We start from the raw sequence: 20,602 nt of genomic DNA, 5'->3' as shown, positions 1-20,602 counted from the left end.
CTCTTTACCCACCTTCTATCCTCATTATTACACAGTGCCAGCACCACCTGTGCATTACTAACACACCTCTGAGAAGGTGGGGTGGTTGGAGATAGCTGCCAACCAAAATTCCAACACAGGCTTTGTCATCCCCACGTGGCACGGATGTATCACCCACCAGAGATGGCTTCAGTTCTTTACCTTCTGTCACCTCCCAGTTCAGATTACCCCACATTAAACCAAGGGCTCACTTAAGGCAGTGTTTTTAAAACTGTGGAGTTCAGCCATTGGCAATGGAACTGCTTAAATGTTTTCTCATCCAATCCTACTGCAAAAAGGAGGAGGAGAATCGAATACAGGAATACAGGCAGCTCTTCCCAAAACATTCATTTTGACATTTTGATATTCCTTAAGCTACTGAGTAACCTGACAAAGTGGAAGGGGTTACAGCAAACCCAGCGTGCTTATTTTCTAGGGAGCACAGAACCAAACCCAAACATGCACATCCACACATTATTGGATTTGCTGGTTTAATCAGCAAGTACCAGTGACTCAATTAGCCTCTTAGCAGTGCCTAAATGGCACTAATTCAGCCCGCTGGCTGCTGCAGCACACATCTCCCAGGCTGTCCCTTTGGATTTAGCGGTAACAGCACGGCTATTCTTCTCCTGACAGCACCAGGGGCCCAGACAGTCTCCTGCTCTCTCTCTTTCCTCTGTTCTGCCAACCACACAGAAAGAAAAGACCCTAGGGCTGACTGTGTGTGAGCGTTGAGTAGGAGGAAAAAGGAAGAGGGAGACACTATTTCTATTCATTTTACAGCTTCATCCATCAAAAGCCTTTCTAAAAAAATTGAAAAATGCATTCCCAGAAGCTCCTGGTTTAGGAACAACAGCATAATAAGGTGTTTAAGACATTGACCTAAGCTTTAGCAGCCATATCTACTACACAAAAGTTTAACAAATTACAGATGTACTTAGAGAAGTACTATTTGATTCTAACCCACACACCCACCATTGTTGGTCTGTTATTTATGGGTTTTGGGTTTAGGATAAAGGATAAACCATCAACATGAACACACCCTACTTTTAAGTGAAACTCTAACACCTTTGGCAATCTCAAACAGTAACACACAACCCCAGTAAACAAACCAGCTGACCCCAAAGTGCTTTTGCTGGGCACTCAACAGCACATTTGTTCAGTTAATTTTTGTGACTCTCCCTTATATAACAACTAATTTTCAGGCAGATTGATTCCCTGGTGAGTTGTTGCACATTGTGCAGCCATAAAAGCACCAGTGACAGTCAAAGAAGGTGACAGGAACAGTAGGCTGGTGTTAGGGCAGAAGCCAAAAGGAGTTTTGGCAGCAACTAAGTATATGTCAAATTAAAGTGACCAAGCAACTACAGCTTCAAAAGTATTGAGTCAGTATGAACAAAATGTGCTGTCAAAACACAACATGTCAGAACTGAGCCCATCAGATCGAGTTTACTTGATGACTATACATAGAATTACAGGTCAGGAGAAACACAGAAGATCTCAGAGGAGGAAAAAACCTTTGCTAATTAATTTACAATGTGAAAAGCAGAGTAATCTCACCCAGAAAAAAGGAGCAAACGACACATGAGCTCTTCTCTCTCTTCTTCATCGTTCTCCTCATAACTTACAAATGAAGGCTCATTAAAAAATGGTCAAAGGTGGACTCACTCTTGGTTTGAGAGCCACATTTGCAAAAGAGGTAATATTGCTTTAAATCCCTCCTAGCAGCTTCCCAGCTGACAACAACTTGGCATCCAAAGACTAGGTAGGAACTTGGCAAACATACAGGATTTCTACAACAATATTTGCAACATAAAATGAAACAAACAAATAAAAAAGAATATCCCTTTCAAGTACTAGACAGTAAACAGGCCTTGCACTCCCACTCCCCTTTCCTTATTAATATTCAACAGTTTAAAATAAAGATGTACCAAAAAACCACCAGGGAATCCAGGGAATTCATTAAGCCTTCAGTATTTCAGTTCACCAGTCTCTGATTTCCAGTCAGCTGAAACTGGAAAGTCATTACTTCAGCTACAGCCCAGGTTAGAGGAAAGACTAATCCCAGACTGACAAAGCTGCCAGATTCCAGGTTCAGGATGAATGCAGGGTGGTTGGGGAATTATAAGGGAGAATAAGGAGAATGCAGTATCTTAATTAAGGAAAAACAAACAACCTGTGCCAACAAGGACATGTACTCTGGCAGCACAAATCAGTGTTACTGGAGCCACTGTGTGAAACCTGCACAGAGCAGGGCACAGAAACCACCAAGTCTTCTATTCTTGCATTTTAGGTCAGTTTGACATCTGGCTTTTAGAGATGCTCATGTGTGAATTCCACACGTCCTTCACCCCTGCCAGCCCAAACCCACAGCGAGTACGCAGCTATTGCCTCCATACAGACCCTGCCAGGGCTGTTCCAGAGGGCAGCACAGCTCACACCACACAATTCCCCCCTGCACAAAAGTCAACAACATCTTTCCTGCACTAAGCGACAGGAAATTGTTGCCAGCAAGGGGAACTCCATGGGAAGTGTGCAGAGACAATATCCTGCTTGGTGCATCCCCACAGCTCCTCAAAACGGTCCCAGATTTGCTGCTGAATCCCTTGCCCATATCCCTGCCCATATCCTCACTGCCTGCCTGAGAAATCCCCTCCTAACTCAGCTCCCAGCTGCTCCCAGCACTCCCCATCCAGCAGGAACTGCTGCTCCTCCTGTCACTTTGGCTTTATAAAAACACTGGAACCAGACAGGCAGATCTTTGTAGGGTTTTTCTTTTTTGGGTTCGGGTTTTTCGTTTGTAGGTAAACTCCAATGTGGCGCAGAGATTATAAACTGCAGCCTGGTATTTGGGGAAAGCCGCCTTTCCCTCAGTGCTGCAGTGGGCAGGGCAGGCAGAGGTTCTAGCAAAACGAAGAGAGATGACAAGCAAATAAATGGAACTGTTCAAAAACATTCTGTTGAGTAGGTGATGTTACTGCAGCTTATGGACATTTTGTCTTCCCTCGTCAGAAAAGCTGGCTTGCTAATTTATGGGCAGAGTGGGAAAAGCAGAGGGATACAGACAGACACAGAATACTTAAAACAGGCCTCAGAATGGAGACAAAGCTCCCCTTTCACCTCCTGCTGCTATTTACCATCTGGGATCCTGAAAAGGGGGTGATGGGTAGTTTTGTGATAGGTTTGGCAAGGGGCAGGACATTTAGGATTTTCTATGTGTAACGAGGTCATGTGTCAGCGCCTTTGCAGCACATGGGAACACTATCCAAAAGAAGGTTCAACAAAAGGGGTTGCCCTGGCTGAACTGGAAAGAAATTCTCTTCAAAAATATCCTGGTACCAATGCAGGATCTTAATAAGATTAGTAATAATAATACATTTGCAGAAAATGCCTCCAGAACGTAGCTTGGGAAAGCACAAGAAAAAAATGAAGGAATGAACACATCCAATTAAAAGTGGGTATTTTTTATTATTCTATTTTTAGAAGCGGTATGAAATTTAAAAGCAAAATGAAAACTCTGAATCACATCGTTTACACCTCTGTTTGGAAACCAAACAGGTCAGGTCACTCCATGCTCTTTGGTAACTTCTGCTTTCTTGAGCCCCTTACATCGCACTTAGGAAGTAAGACCTCAACAGGCTGAAATGAAATGTGCTGTGTGCCATGGAGAGGGAGAAGTGCTTTCTATTACAGTATTCTTTGGCATTTCCACTAATATTGGGGGTTGGGTGGTGGAGATAACTCAGGATTTCAGTCTCTGCCTGTAAGAAGTGTAGTGGTTTTATTCTTTTTTTTGATCACTTTGTTTCACAAAAGCAATTTACAAAGAGCAGTTACATGAAATGAGGAGTCCTGTTTCATACAGAGAATTATTAAAAGGGTGAATTTCCCATCACAGGGTGCTACAGTAAATCTTTAAACAGGATCCTTTAACCCAAGGACCTGAAGGTAACATGAGCACCCCAGCCTTTTGCCCAGACTGGAAGTCTGCTGACTGAAGTGATTCTAACAACGCTCCTACTGCAGACAATTCAATCTGTGCATTGAATTATTTAAAATCTGTTCTCTACAAGATGCCCAGATGTGAGAATTAGTCACTAGAACTAATGCAGTACTTTCCTACCCATGTGTCTCAAACTCCCGTGTAGCAGAAACCCCATTTTCAAGTCTGAAAGTTCTAAACCCAGGATGTCACCACTACAGCATCAACTACCCACAGAAGTTAAAGGCAGTTTGTGCTTTGTGGAAGACAAAATTTCACAAGGTAGTGAAGGGAAATCAAAAAGTTATGTCAATCCTAAAGAACAGACCCTTTAAAAAAATCACTGGATCACACCTGTAAATCTGGTGCAGTGCCCTGGATGTGAAAATGTTCTTGTTCCTCACCAGCCTCTCCTCCATGCATGCACATCACAGATGCAAAACTGGAGCCAGGGAGCAGGAAAAGGATCACAAGTGGCACATTGCCATGAGAGACAAACAGATGGACACCTTCAGTCCATCAAGAAAGGCTCTTCAAGGGATCAGAGTTCAGGATGACTCCATCCCACAGCCTGGATCAGGCTGCAATCAAACCCTTGGGCCAGAAAGCCACAGCATCCACCCCCGACATGGTCCTGAAGGCTCCTTCAGGCTGCTACTGATACTATAATGGTGTCACCTAGCTGCAAAAAAACAACAAATAAATGGCTTTTCACTCCAAAGTTCCTTCTTTTCTTTCCTCTATGTGTTGTTCTGCTCTGAGACAATAACCACAGCTCTGCTTTGTCCCTCCAGTTTTGAAAAGAGCTGCAGAAAGAGGGGGACACAAGCATACAGAGGTTAGAGGCACTGGACAATGCTCAGGATTGGAAAATGTTACCAAAAAAATTAAATAAATAAATAAATATAATCACAGTTTTGATAGTTCTGTGGGAAAAAAAAAAAAACCCTTAGCAAATTTGCAACAAAACTGTTAAGTAATTAAGGCAAGACACTTCACACATGAACTTAAACTGCTAATTAAATCCCCCCTGCTTAATTGACTAGATTTGCATATCATTCAGTGAGGAATGGGAATGGCTTGGGCATTACACAAGCACTTCCTTGTACAGGAAGGCAGCTCAGTAACATAAACTAAGTTATAAGACAAAAACAATGCCTAGTTTCTGAATGAAATAGAAAATTTTCAGCAGATATTTTCAACATGGTTTTGTGAGGAACATTAGAACAGAACTCTCTGCAATCAGTTACTACTCCAATAGTAATATTCAGAACTACAGCAAATGTTTTATATCTGTGCTGTTTCCCTACTATTTAACCCATGATCACTGTCTGCTCATCCATACAGCTCCCAGTTACTCTAAAAAATGGGTTTACAACCAAGAGAATCCATTTCTACTTGGAGAACTCCCATACCTTCATTTCAATAACCATAGGAGAAAAAATATCAGTGTCTGTCCCTCTCTACCACTAAGCTTAGTGTGCATTTAAGGAAGGTTTGAGCAAACCTCCAGACCTGTAGCAGCAAAGAAACACTTTGACTCTTAAGATCAACCACAGTCAAGGAAAATGCACAACTATCTGCCATTCCCATCCCAAATGACCCAAGGTGTGCGGGATGAATCCAGCCTGGCAGAAGCTCTGCTCCAAGGAGGCCAGATGATGTTTTTTAAAGTGGGTAAAGACTCAGAGTCAGGAACACAACCTCCCCACATGGTAAAAACCGGTTCCAGGAGTTCCTTTCAATAATCTGCTTTTCAAGTGAGAGTTCTTACACCAATGTACACATGAGCACCTGGAGAATCAGGGCCATTCTGGCATTCCAGTCTCCAAAAGAAGAGTGTAGATCATAACAACACCTCACCACTTTGGTGTAGAAGTTGGTGTCACATCAATTGATTTGCACATTCCATTCACAGATATTGATAAGGAGATATTTTTTTACCTCCTCTTGTATCTTATAAAAAAAAAAATAAAATCAATTCTTTATCTCATTTTTAAAAGGTTCTGTAAGTCTTTGAAACATTAATATTCTCCCTAACAAAGCCAGCAGCTGCTCTGCCAGTCTGTGACATGGATGGTTTTGTTAAAAGGTTTTCATGTGGGGTTTTTTCAGTTCAGTGTGCTTTGCATATGAAACAGGACATTTCCCCACCCTCCACCCCCATTCCCTCCTAATCCAGAAGGGACCTTACTTCCTCCCTCTCAAACAAGCAGCTCATTCAGCAAAAGGGAAATCCCGAGATGCACTCGGGCACAGAGCCTAGAGAAGGAGCTTGGAGAAAAAAACCCAAACCAACAAACCTAACAACAAAAACACCACCACATACCCCCTCCAAAAAAAAGAAGGAAAAGAAGCGCTACCAAGTGTGTCCAAACCAGCAGGAAGAGGAGCAACGGAGCTGGTAATTACGAATTTACTTCTGCAGACTTCTCCTTCAGGACATGGCTCTGCCCTGCTGGTCTTTACCAAATTTTCCAGGGCTGCAATTCACTTTTGGCCCTACGGTGACACCGCCCAAAGCTGCAGCTCTCCCCTGCCCAAGGAGGAATCACAGATTGGAGAAGCCTTTACACGATGGCTGAGGGTGAATTTGGACCAACTCAACTGTTACTCTGACATGATAATCTGAGGAAAGAACTGGTTTTGGTTTTAAAATGAAAACAAAACCCAAGCAACCTTTTCTTAGTTAAGAAATTGGTTTGAGCAGGATCTGTGTGTCTCCATATTTCTCTTCCCTGAGACTTTGTGACATCATAATTGTCTACAGCAGTTAATTCTGATGTCACAGGGAATTAAGATTTTGGCTGAGGGAGCAAAAAAGTTCAAAAGTGAGGGGGATCTAATTAATAAGAGATTTTTTCAAGGACAAAACCCACATACAAGAAGTACAGCAATTTCAATGTAAGGGTTTCACATCTGCTAAGATGGGATCCAGCTGCTCCTTTACAAGCATATGAATGAGCATCCCTCTTAGAAACAAAGGAATATATGGAGTTTTGTGTGACTCCACTGAAATCAAATCAAGTTATAATACGAGAAAACTGCACCAATAAATTAGTCCAGCTAACAAGGACAAATTTGATAAAATTTTTTAGAAACCTAAATTATAAATTTGCATGTAAATTTGTAAGAGCAGAATTCAAATGTTGAAATAGACATCTGAAAGGAAAACCTCCACTGAAATCCCATCAATTACTAAAATTTTCACTTGTAACATCTCAGCAGAATGTGACCCTCAGATTATTGCCAGTGAGGAAAACCTGGCCACATTTGGGAGTGATTTCCACTTTGAGATACATTTTAATAAATTTGGACCAAGTCCAGTGACCTCACTGGAGTCAAACCACAGAGGCTGGAGTGAGGCAGTCCAGGTTCCATGGCAGGGTCTGGGGCAGGGAAGCTCCAACTTCTTCCCTTTCCCTGCATCGAACCCTGGCAGGGTTTCCCTGACAGCACTGATGCCACGTGGATTATCCTGGCTGCATCCCAGGCCAAGGGAACTGGGTAAAGACCCTCAAGGTCTGGAGCACAGGGACATTTAGAATATTCTCTTTTTTCTCCAACGGCAGGAGTTAAAGCTCACCATGGGTACACCAATGGAAGTGCAGGGACTCAGCAGTGCAGTGATGTCACACAAGCTTGGGCTGCTCACACAATTCTCAGCAATGATTCCAGGGAAGATGTTCCTGCTGGGAACCTCCCCACACGCTGTCCCCTCTGCTTGTGCCGCTTCTCCTGGAGCTGCAGGAACTCATGAAGCTTCACAAAACAACCCAAAATAAGGGAAACAAAGAGAACACTGCTATTCTTTGGTAGCAGTTTGTGTCCCATGGACTCAGTTTGTGATTTAAAGAGTGGAGAGTCCTCTGGGTCACAGAATTAGAAGCTGCTGTCAGGAAAAAAACGAGTCAGTTGTGCACCACAGCATGGAAATACAGGTGAGGCAATAATCCCCATGAGGGAATGCGGTGGAAAGTGAGCCCACAGCTCCCACTCCAGCTCCTCCCCACTGTCCCAGTACCTCTGCCCAGTGACTGGGACAGAGATGCGGAACATTCTCCATCCCCAGCTCCGACCCCAACTAAAGCAAAGCGTGACGATCTCTACAAATGCAAATGGCCCAAATGCCAAGACTAACATTTCTAAAACCTAATTCAACTCTTTCATTTCTTAGCTGCAGGCCCTTTGCTGCCACTCCTTTTTTCCACCCAAACAAAAGACTAAAGGGATGACTCAAAGCAACTTGAATTTCAAGCTAAAGCCACAAAGCACTGAATGCCTCATCTTTAACATTAAACAGGTGTGCAGATGATATTCTTTCAAGCCTCATCACAGCTAGGTTAATTGCCAAAAAACTGCAAAAAGACCAAATTTACTTAAAAGACACATGAGTAAGTTAATGCTACAAATAATGAAGACAGTCATACAACAAATACAAGCAAAGAGTAGTTAAGGCACTGCCAACTCCCTCTACTCCTTTTTCCCCTCAAAATTACTGATTTATTTTGTATTCACAATTTTATATAATAAAAGTATAAAACCATATAATAATAAAAATATAATTTAATTTTTTCCTTCAGAACTCGGTAGTTTTCAATACAATACCTTTGCTCTAGAATCAACAGGGCAAAAGAAAGATCAATGAATCCATTATAAAAAAAGATTGTCACAGAAATGTTTTTAGAAATTAAGGTTTTAGAAAAGGAGTATCTAATTTGCAGGCTGTGAGGGCCAAGGCCTTTGAGCAGTAGTTCTGCATATTCACTGATAGGAAAAGAGAGCACTTTACTCCACTTTTATCCCTGTCTGTCACTAAATATGGCCCAAAGGTTATTTGGCTCCCCTGGTTTTACAAAAAACTCCACTGTTGTGGTAAAAAAAGGGCAAAAAGCCAAATGAAAGTAAATCTTTGGCTATATTAGTGCAAGGACTCATTGCATGCCCTGTTTCTTATTAGTGACTGAATGGGAACAAAGAAATATCAGTGATGGACCTGATGCTGCAGTCTGTGCTCCTCTGAGGCTGATTTACTTCTCCCAGCAGCTCTGCACCACTCTAAACACAGTTATTTCAAAGGAATATTTCTAAATTATACCAGCATGGGTGAGATAATTCACTGAATAAACTGGAACTGCCAGTGGGGAGTAAAGAATGGCAATTTTTTTTTTTTTTTTTTTTTTTTGGATGACTGTTATCCTTTCAACTCAGATAAGTTTTCCAACTGTGGAATGATGGTGCTTCAGAAAAGCCTGTTTGACATATAATTCACAATAACAGAAGTGTAAGTCTGAAATCCACTACATCAAGGAAGGTTACCAAAATCAAACCATACTTTAGCCTTAATATTGTGCATTTTCTGCCTTTTTTAGTCCATTACTCTTTATAAAAGCTATAAAACTTATTTTACTGCTAGGAATAGGTAAACCTGAACAATCTTGAGGAATTTGTAGGGTGAAAAAATATCGAACCTAGAAAAATTTAATAGTTAGTTTTTTAATTATTGAGAGTAATTCACTGCTTCTAACTGGTACTACTGCAACCTCTGTCTCAGTAAGCAGCAGGATGCCTGTGCAACCTGTGTTTTTTACTACTCAGCAGAATTAATTTTGTGAGCTCAATCCTGGAAACAGCAGCTCCCAGCACCATGAGTGCAGCACTCCAGCATTCCACAGGGATGGAAAGAGAATGACTCTCCCAATGCCAGTGGAACTGCAGGAACAGCTCTCCAGACCTGTGCACCCTCTGGAATGGGTACAGGTGCCAGGACTCGGTCACACAAAGAGCCTCCCACAGAAATTCACACTGAAACAAGAAGTTGTTTCACCCTCTTCAAGTTCAATAAACACTCTTGACTGCAGTGCTTTCTTCTCCTGGGACACAAACTTTGATTTTGCTCAAGGGCAGCAGGAACTTCCTTAATAAATGGTCAAAGAATACCAAGAGCAGCATTACAGAGGCATTTCAGACTTTTTAATGGTAATAAAGGCAACGACTTCTTACACAGCACTCAAGTGTCTCTAGACAAGGTGGCGATCAGTGGCTGGACTCCAGGACCCCAGAGGTTTTTCCAGCCTCAATGATTGCATGATTCCCTGAAATCCAACAACTGAAAGAAAACACTACAGCAGATATGCATCAACAGTGCTGCAGAGCCCAGAAGGATGTCCCACGTGAGTGCCTGGCTGATCTACCTGGACAAAAATCACCACCTGTAACACAGGTAATGTGGGAAGTGGAGGGGGTAGAGGACTTAATAAAAATGCAGGATATGACAGTGAAAAGATATGAAATGGTTTTTCTTCCAACCCCAACAGATGTTGTTCAATTAAGGATGCAAATAAATCACCCTCTGCATTGCAAGTCAGAAAACACACACATAAAAGCTTTCTAAATACATTTCAGTTTAAACTTGCATAATTCTCCCAGTGGAGAAATCATCTTCAACTTATGTAATCCTTAGAAAGAGACATTATTACATACAATTCTGTGCCACTAAGAAACAAGGAAGACATATCTAGAAAAGAGGTGCACCCACACACGATTAATTATATGGGTGTGGAGGGAACAGAGGGGAAGAGCTGGAACAGGGATGCAGAGCCCCGAGTCTGCTGTTTCCACAGAGACTGAGCTGTGAGAGAGCTCCAGGGGCTGCTCCCCTTTCACCAGCCAGAACTGTCTGTTATACTTAACCCAGACTTCCGAACACTTGATATCCTGTCTGCTATTTCAATGCCCTTACTCAATGTTTCAGACAGACATTACACAAACTGGCTGGTGAAAAGAGTTGAGAAACCAAGAAGCAATCCAAGTCAATGACCTTATTCTATAAAACGATACCACTGAGTGAACAGCGGGCGAGGAACAAAGCACAGGGTACCACGGCCCCCAAATCCATCACTGAAGTCTTCCCCAGGAAAAGACAAGCACCACGCTCTACCTTATCTTGTTGATATTGCTCCTGTCTTTTAATCCTTAAAGCCTGAGCAGTCCTTGTGCTTCCAGTGGCACTGATTCTCATACCAAAACAGAAACAGCTTCCATTTTTACTTCAAGAAAAAAGAAAAAAAATCTACAGAAAACCAAACATAAAAGTCCCATTTTCTACAAAGCATGTGCAAAGGTAACTGTACAGAAATCAATAAACAACAAAGCCAGAGCCTACGTTATTGATTAGCTACTTTGCTGTTTACCTCCAGCATACAGAATGATGCTGCAATTTTTACATACCCATAGAATCTCCAGCCTCGGGTACATTTTCCCTGACTCTTTAAACAGGACTGTTAGAACAAGACTGCCTGAGTTAGGATGGCAGGACCTGTCTCATTTCACAGCACATATGTCTCTGCAGCTTATCAGGCTGTGTTAATATGCATCCACTGCTTGGAGAAGCCCAATCTTACATGATAGCAACCAAACCATAGATGGAGGCGATGATAAGAGCTCCACACATGGGAATTCCCATTGGCTCCCAGAAGAGCTCTGTCCATCACACACTGACAGGATCAGAGCCCGAATTAGTATCAGTGTTTTCGTCACCTCATCCAACCAAAAGTCAAAGCAAAATCGTTATCTCAGTGCAGAGGGGCCAGTCTCTATCAGCCAGCAGGAGTCCCCAACGCCAAGGAAAGCTGCACACCCCATGAACTGCGTCAGATTTAACTCTGAGGCCAAGCTTATGGTCCTTGAATTTGCATCAGCAAAAAAGGCTGATCCTTATCCCAACCTTAGACATATTTCTTCATTGTTAAAAAAACAAACAAACAAACAAGGACAATACAGGAAGAGAAGATCTCTGTGGTAGATCTCTACCACAACCTTAGAACCGAATCTTGCATGTAGTGACCAACAGACAAAACCCCTTCAGTCTGAAGCGAGCTCTCAGTTGCCCCATTCAGTGAGGTCCACCAGGATCAGAGCACCAAATGTCTACTAAACCAAATCCTCATTAATGAGCAAAATGAAAATACTTCAAGTAGCAGAACTACAGGGTCTCAGAGTCAGCACAGTCCTGTAAATACCAGCTAAGGCCATTAACTTGGTGAAGCCACTCTGCCTCAGCACTGGGACATTCTGGTTCAGAGTCTGTCCCTGGTCTCTGCCACTACTGCCAGTCAACACACAGGAAGGAGTCTATTACACAGAGTCTGCTGTGGTTTGTGGGTGAACTGGTTCCAATTACTGTGGGCTGATTGCTTGAGTGGGAGCTGTAGAACCGGCTCCAAAGCCCCAAACCTTCGGATTAACCTCTGGTGCTCCAGAAGATACAGAGCAGGTGATTTCAGTAACGATTTGAGTCTGAATCTCTATGCTGACAATGAAATGTAAGGCATACAAGACTGCACAAGGTGTAAAGGAGGAGGGAAGGGACCAGAGCACATCTTTTCAGAGCAAACCTGCTTCTTTGAAATTATTTTCCAAGAATATACACTGCCTGTATTAGAGACAGAGAGTGGAATGGCATTAAAAAACTGGTGCTGATTTATTAATTCATAATACACATTACCCAGATACACAAAACATATGCAAAGTAGATATTATCTAATAAAATGTGTCATTAGCACACATGCTTTAATTGACAGACTTCAAACAAAAACATGGTATATTCCTACATTTTAAAGTAATGCTTCCTGTATGTGAAGATTAATTTGAATTAAGTGCTCTACGGCCACTCAGCTAAAATAGACCAGCCTAGTAATTGATGGGATTCTATCAGTAGATTCTCCACAATCCAGTATAAGTCATTTTTGTCTAACTTTTTCCAAGATCCTCCTATTGGTTTTGCTGTAACTCTTCCACGACAGTTCCCTCTTAAGTAAGAATTACAGTGTCAAGTCCAAAGTGTGCTTTAAAATAAAACCAAAACAACCAAACCAAGCCAAATATTTTTTAGAAAAAAAATCTGTCTTAATACTTCACACATGGAGACACAGCTCCTCATGTGATGGCAAAGCAGTCTGGCCAGCTGAGTCAGCAATGTGAGTTCAATCACCAGTGATCCCCAGTAAGAGCCAGCCCACTCCTTACGGCACTGGGGACATTCAAACCCTTCGCTTTGGTGAAATGACTCTGCCAGCAGATGAACATAAGGTGAGTTTTCAGTGAGACTGGACACTGCATCTCTGTAGACACCCAATGCCTGTGGCTCTGGAGCCCCCCTGCTCTGGCAGTGCTGGTGCTGGGGGTGCAGATAAGGAACGAGAGGCTCCAGCCCAGCGCTGCTGCGCTGCCCGGACACGCTTGGAGCAGCCTGGCGCAGACGCCTCCAGATGCTTTTACAACACCGATCCAAAGGAGCCTCTCAGCAAGTGCAAACACACCCTCCCGGGTCAGCCAGCCCCAGCCAGCGATAACTGGGCTCTCAGCCTGCCAGGGACCAGGTGTCGGGCTTCCAGCACATCCAAAAAATAAGCAGTGTTTACACGCATCTTCAAAGCACACTACTGTTTGGGCAGAACACACGCCCAAGCCTGAAACCACAGAAATGGAGAGGCAAGCGAGACAGCCCAGACAATGGAGGGAGAGGCAGAGGTTTAAATATTTTAGGCAGCGATCTTCAAAAGCAGAGATTGCATATAATTCCCTCCCTAATTCAAGAGAACTGACTTGAGGAACTTAGGAACTCTTCTGCAGCAAGAGAGAGCCATGGTTGACTCAACACCATTAGATCATTCACAGCACACTCTTTGTCCAACACACATGCACGTACCTGCTGCTTTGTTCTCGATCTACAACATCTGTAAAACTGTTTGCACGGTTGAGAAAAACTGCTGATGTTTGCTTAAACACTGACATCTCCCCAGGTATATGGGATTTCATTCAGGCTGGTGTCACTTTTGAAGTCCAACTTTTAAGCTGTAAAAGGCTTCTTAACCAAGCTACTGCCCCAAGACATCAATGTTTTTGTTTTAGGGACTTCTAAATTTTTACTGGAGCATCTCTAAAACAATTCTTGGACATCAAGTAGAAAACAGGACTTCAATATTCTATGGGAAAACAACTGAACCCTCAGTTCTCGGGCAAAAATTTTCCAACAGTATTTCTTGTGTCAGTTTGCATCAAGAATAAATCCATCCTGCAGTCTGAACACCACTGCCAGGGAATAAACTCAGAACCTCTCTGCTACACCCACCATAGGATATACCCTATTAACACATAAAGGTTACTACTGCCAGGAGGCAGGACTTGAGGATAAGACACACATTCCAGCCCTACTCCTGCAGCCTTTCAGGTGGCCATAAAGCACAGCACAGCAACCACTGGGCAGCACCTAAAAGCCCACGTCCTCCCTCCAGCCGCGCCAGCGCCGCGCCGCTCCACTCGCAGCAATTTGGGTTCTTTGATTCGGCTGCACACTTGACCTGGCTAAACCTTCCTCCAGCTGAGCGAGCTGCATGTTGTGGCAGCACTGGGTTGGGAGGCATTGTGAAATAAAGTGGGAGGCCTCATGTGCTCATTTGTGTGTCAGTACCCAGAATGCTGCTTCTGGCTTCTAGCTACTTCATAGAAGTGCTGCTGGGACTTGAACCGTGGGAACACGGCAGCACTGGGTGTGTGGGTGTGCTCACACGCGTGCAAGGACAGCTCTGGCTCTCCTGGGCCCTGCTCACAGCCAGTCCTGCTCAGAGCACAGATGTCTGGCACACAGGTGGGGAATCTCAAAGCACTGTGAAATGTTGCTCGGTTCAGCATTGGAGAAAAAAGGTTAGAAACAGACACAGTCAAACCCACCCTCCTCTTCTGGAAATAGCAACCAACAAAGCCTTCAGGGCTGCGTCTGAATTAATTCTGTGCGAGTGGAGCATCCTGATGTGAGGCAAGCAGGGAGCTGTCTGTCACACGGGAGAGGAGAGCAGCGCCACAGACACACTGAAGCCACATCAGTCCCACAGGAGAGCATGCACCAGGCACCAGAGGCTGAGCCCAAGAAAAAGGCTTTGGCACTGATGGTGGATATCTAGGACCCTGTTTTGCAACCCCATCAGGTTATTCACATTTTTAATTTCTAGAAATACCCCAGAATGTCATGGTTGTGCTGCATGCCAGTAATGGTGGATGAAATGAGACAGGTAGGGAAACAGGACACCCACACAAGTAAAAGCCGTGTTGGTGCAGAGAGAAAGCAAAGCACAACAAACCCTGCATGGGAAGGTGGAACACCCCGTGAAGGATACAAAATAAGTAAAATGGAGAAGTTATAGGGCTCAAGAAAAGAAAGAGCATTGGGAAGTGGCAGGAAGGTGAAAGACCTTATGGACAGTCAATTACTCATCCAAGCATGAACAAGGAGGATATAAAACTGAAAATTTTAAAAGAGGGTAAGGATAGTGACTGAGGCCTTTATGGTCCCTGCTCTAGTGGGGGGCTCCAGCTGTCACAACTCCCTCCAGCTTTTGGTTAAGACCCTTTGCTGGCTTCACACAGGCCTAGACAAAGGATTCTTCTGCAAGTTGCAAGACCAGGCAACAGGAGTCTTGTTCAACCAACACCGCTGACCGAGAGATGAGACCTCTGCAGCTACACATCCATCTCCTGCTACAGACGGATGGATATGCACTACAGATACTTGATGTACAGAGAAATATGCACTGGGAATGAAATATCTAGGAAAAGCTATACCTTGTAGCAAAGCTTTAAAACCATGCCAAGGAAAAAAAAGGAAAAGGGAAACAAAAAAAAAGAGAGGAAAAAAAGGCAGTTCTGCCACTACGCTGAATCTGCATCAGGGGCTTGTGCCAACCCAGCTCCTCCATTTAAGTCAGACCCTTAAAAGGCAGAGCTGTGCTGGCAGAAATCTCCAGACCTCATCACAGAAACCTCATGGAGACACATGAAAAGGTCAAAACACTCACTGCTGCTTAAACAGCCATAAAATTGGTCATATGCAACCCATGCTACCAACATACTACCAGAACCCCAGGGCAAACACACCACACAACACAATGCGTGTACACACAGAGAGAAATAAATAAATTGAGAAACTGAAAAAATAAGGCCACTCCTGAAAGCAGAAAACCCAATATCTGACACAGCAGCTTATGGCACGCCACGCACAGGAACACCTCTGTACGAAACAGAACAAAGCAAAGCTGAGATCTACATCAGAAAGGAAGCCCACCACAAAGACACATGTGCTTCACCCTTTCATCCCCGGAGACAGCCAGAGCCCCACAGACACACAAAACCCACACAGGATTTAACACACATGGAATGGGACCATCCTGTCATTTCCTCACTAGGCATCTAAACTTTACTCCAATGTTACTTGCCCCTGGCCACAGCCTACCAATCTTAGAGCCTGATTAAATCTCTCCATAATTATCCACACACACTGCCACAACACAAATGACCTTAGCATATGATATCCGTTGGCTAAGCCCAATGGAAAAAGACTTCAGGAAAAGGAAGGATAAGCGTACAAAACACTGCCAGCACTGTCAGGGTCTCCTCAGGACTGCACTGGTTCAATAGAAGCATCCTGAAGGCAGCTCAAAAGCCTTGAAACGTAATACGAGATAAAACATTCTGTTTTCTCTACCCCATCGTCTGAGCAGACACCACTCTATTCTTCCCCACCTCACCCCTTGCCACCTTCCAAATGAATTTATGCAGGAGACTTAGCATTTCACCATGATGGATTTCTGGCAAAATTTTCCAAAAAATAGATGGCCACCATTTCCTCACAGAATTTTTGGCGTTCACTATTAGATAACTTTAACTCACTCTTGCAAGAAGTGCTGTGCTCCAGGCAGATTTTGGAGGGTGAGGGAAGAGTGCTTCTCATATTCTGAACTAGGACTTATGAAAGGGTCCCCAAAAAAACTGAGGCACAGCCAAGGTTTAGTAACCTTTTCTTGTTCTTGTCCTGCAGCCTCGCCTGGGGTGTTGGATAAATGATGCAGTTGAAGAGAACACTGAAAAAGCCTTGCAAGAAAAGGAAAGTACTCCTCTACTAACATTCATTTTAATTAAACTCTGGAAATGACCAAGTCAGGGGCACAGGACCTTTCTACAACAAGAATGTGGAGGTTTTTTAATTTTACTTCCCAAACGAAGCATGCCCTAGGAAATTCCTTTCCCAGCATGAAAAATGTTTCCAGTTTGAGAGCCATATTCTCCTCTCACATCCATGTAGATCTATCCCACCTTTCCATCTCAGCACATGACTGACAATAGACAAGCCATTAAAAACACATCCACCTCCAACCACGGGGATAATGTGCCTCATTACAGCCCAGCTTTGTCACAGCGTCCTGACACTCCGGGGAGGAAAAGGAGGGGTGAAGACAAGGACTGAGCCGGGGGCCAGGAGAGAAACTGGAACTGGAAAAGTGAGACTCTGCTCCCTAATCCAGAAGTGTGGAGCCCAGTCAGATGGGCTCACTAGGCCTCCTAGGCTGGTTGTGGAATTACTGTACTGTTTGCACAGCATATTTTAAAAAAAAATCTGGGTTTTGGTTGGGTATTTTTGTTGCACTTTTTTAGAAATAAAAGCTCTACCTTAGTCAGAGTGCGTGGCTGACCCTTTAAACAGGTATTTGGTAAGTTAATTGAGATTTTTCACCGTGGGCTTTAAATACCGCTTCTCTTTTCCAGGCTTGTGTACTGCCCTTCCACTCCAGACATAAAAACCCAAAGTCTGGAAATCTCTGACAATGAGGCAGAGCCCAAGCAACAAACCTGCAGGGGAAAACTCGGGAGGCAGGAGTTTGCTTTCCCCTTGCACCGGGGGGAAGGAGCAGGAAGCAGAATTGCTCATCCCCAGCCAGTTGCACCATCGCCAGGAGCCAGACAGACATCCCGCTGTCTGGGAGTCCTCAAGGCCTTGTGGCACTGCTGCCCATGGAGCAGGACCGGTGCCAGATGCCAAGGCAGCCTCCCACCCACACACCAGGGATTCTGGGATCTAAAGGCAGCTCAGACTGAAAGAAAAACAAGCGACACCTAAAAAAAAAATGTGCTTTAGCTGTCTGGCTCAGCACAGCACGGCATGGAATACCTTAAGGAGCTGCTGCAGCTGGCCCTAGACAGAGTCATTTGCTGGATGTATACATAATCCAATATACAAAAGCCTGTCTGCTGGGGAAATTTAGGCTCCACAGGGATACTCTAAAAGCAGGGACTTCTCCATTCACGTTCCGCACTCTTCATCTGAAAACCAGTAACCTGCACTACCGGCACGATTTTTTTCTTAACAGGCACATTTTATTTCCATACAACCATTTAGAGCATTAACCCCCACCTCCATCCCTGGCGACACTCAATCGACCAGAAGAGTGCACGGACTTGTGTCTGGAGCCATCAGTACCTGTTCCTTTTTTCTGGCTTCTCCCTTGTCTTGACCCCTGAGTGAAGAAGCCCTTAAGAGCCGAACTCACGCACTTCCAGATAAAGTCTGGGGCAGGGTGATGGGCTTCAAAGACCAGGGTCCACGTATAGTAAAATATACAAATACACATACGTAATTTAAACAAACTCCAAACACCGTGCTCAGAACACAACCAGAGAAATAAATGTGCCATCTCAAGCACTGCTGCTTCACAGCAACACACACACGGGGAGAATGGAGAACACGATTAAAATTGCTAAATGACTCCAAGGAAAAGCAGCTGGCAACAATTTGGGTATATCGATAAATGTTACCGAAATCCCCCCCGCCCCCTTTAAAATTACAGGCGCCACTTACCCGGGGGGCTTTCCTCTTGTATTTGTTGTTATAGTCAAATTTTTCTTTCATTTCATCTAAGAGCTGGCCCAGTCTAGCTTTCTCCTCTTTCCCAGTATAATCCTGGCTGAGGAGGATATAGGATCTCCAGTTTGCAGAGTCAAAGCCCCAGTGGCAAGTCCTGTTTTCCAGCGATTTGTGAGAGTGGACCACAAATTTGTGAGGTGGGTACATGAGCCTGCAGTCCAAGCACTGGATGCAGGCTGCGCTGGGGTTACTGTAAAGCTCTGGCACCAGGAGTCCCTTACACTTCCCAAAGCACTCATGATACACCTTGAAGCTCTTCTCCGTGAGCTCCAGCTCAATTGTGCTAGAGAATTCCTTCTTGCAGTGGGGAGGATAGGTGCCACCATAAAGCAAAGCGTTACAAAGCCTCTCAGCATCAGTTTTCGTGATGAGCCCGCAGGAAGGAGCGGAGAAGGGCAGGATGCCCATGACTTTGAGGATTTCCAGCTGGTCAGCAGTGCATCTGGAGCAGTAAATATGTAGCTCATCACACACCGAATTAATCTGCTGCAGGGAGAAGTCCCTGAGCACCGAGTTCAGGATCTGGGGCAAGCAAAGCCGCTTCTCTCCGCCCACCACGAAGCAGGAGATGGTTTCCCCTTCCAGGATGGTCTCGCACCTCTCTGTGGATCTGTCCGAGGGCATGAAGAAGGGACCAGGCATGACCGGAGGAGGCTGGATCGGGGGCAGATGCAGTACAGGTTCCGCTGGGTCTTTGCCATTGTCTTTCTTATACATCTCCTGTGCCCATCGTGCTGAGAAAGCAGCAGGGCCACCCAGGGAGCTCATAGAGCTCAGATGAAACTGTTCCAAGGTCTTCTGCAGTCCTGGATGAGGCTGGAAGCTGCTTCTACTTACAGTCTCCATTTTTTAGTTTCTATTCCCAAAACAAACAGCAAAAATCCCCAATTATCTTCCACCCTGGTGCAAATCCACTTAAGGGATTTTTTTAAGGAAAAATATGAACAAAATAAAACAACCCACCCTTGTGTTTTTCCTCCTTTTCACTCAGCAATCCACTAACGGAGAGGAAATAAATCCTTTTGTATGCGTGTCTCTCTCTTCTTTCTTTTCTCTTGGTTCGCGTTACAATTTCAAACCCTCCAAGTCTCCAAGCTGCCCCGATGGAGCACAGAATCACGGCAAAAAGAGGTCTTCATCCGAGCACTCACCCCCTCAGCCAACCCCCAGGCAAACCAATCCCTCCTCCCACACCTCCAACACACACTCACTCACACACACACACACCACCCACAGAAACACAAAAAGTCTGTGCCACGCTCCGAGCACCCGGGGCTCAAATATGTTCTGGCGGCTGCTGCTTCTCTGCAGTGATCTCCCTTCTGTCCATATCCACCGAGGGAAGGCGCGGGGGAGGAAAGTAAAAAGCAGGAGGAGGCAGAACGCTCGGTCTGTGGAAGGAACAACGCAGGAGAAAAGGCCCAAATCTCCGGCACTGCCGAAGCGGCGCGGGGGCTCCGCACGGGCGAAGAGCGGCTCCGCTGCCCCTCGTGGTCCCTCTGCTCGGCCTGGGAGGGCTCCTCGGCTCTCGGTTCGCCTTCCTTCCCTTATTTCTGCCGGTGCTCTCGTTGTGCCGTGGGGAGCCGCGGTGAGAGCGCACACATCCTCCCAGCTCCTCTTTCCAGCAGTGACTGAGAGTGCCTGAGAGCTGAGCTAATGCAGGCGGGCTCAGCCTCCCGCCCTCCGCCTCCCCCCCTCTGTTTGTTGGTGTCTGCCTCAGTCATTGAATCCCGGCCAAGAATGTGACCAACTCCCCGGGCCGGGCTCTTCCAGGAACAGCGCCCGCCTCCCCCCTCGCGCTGCGCCCAGACCGGCCGGGATGTGCCGGGATCGGCCGAGCCGAGCCGAGC

The 20,602-nt window shown here is 44.9% G+C and overlaps 1 protein-coding gene across 3 annotated transcripts in view; it reads right to left on the bottom strand.

The window, feature by feature from the left end:
• SKI (SKI proto-oncogene) overlaps positions 1-20,355 on the bottom strand; it is a 101,375-nt gene extending 81,020 nt beyond the window's left edge. For 2 of the 3 annotated variants that reach the window (XR_014227042.1, XM_082295881.1), the window contains exon 1: positions 18,687-20,355. Coding sequence is in view for 2 of the 3 variants with exons in the window: in XM_082295881.1 (XP_082152007.1) it covers positions 18,687-19,598 (912 nt within the window). In the remaining variant the exon portion in view is untranslated. The remainder of the gene's footprint in view (positions 1-18,686) is intronic. The other variant, XM_082295882.1, reaches the window with a different exon arrangement.
• Between the last annotated feature and the right edge of the window lie 247 nt (positions 20,356-20,602).

Source organism: Coloeus monedula, assembly GCF_965178545.1.
Source record: "Coloeus monedula genome assembly, chromosome: 22".
Lineage (NCBI taxonomy): Eukaryota > Metazoa > Chordata > Aves > Passeriformes > Corvidae > Coloeus > Coloeus monedula.
The sequence above is the reverse complement of the archived record's forward strand: the minus strand, read 5'-3'. Positions and strand labels throughout refer to the sequence as shown.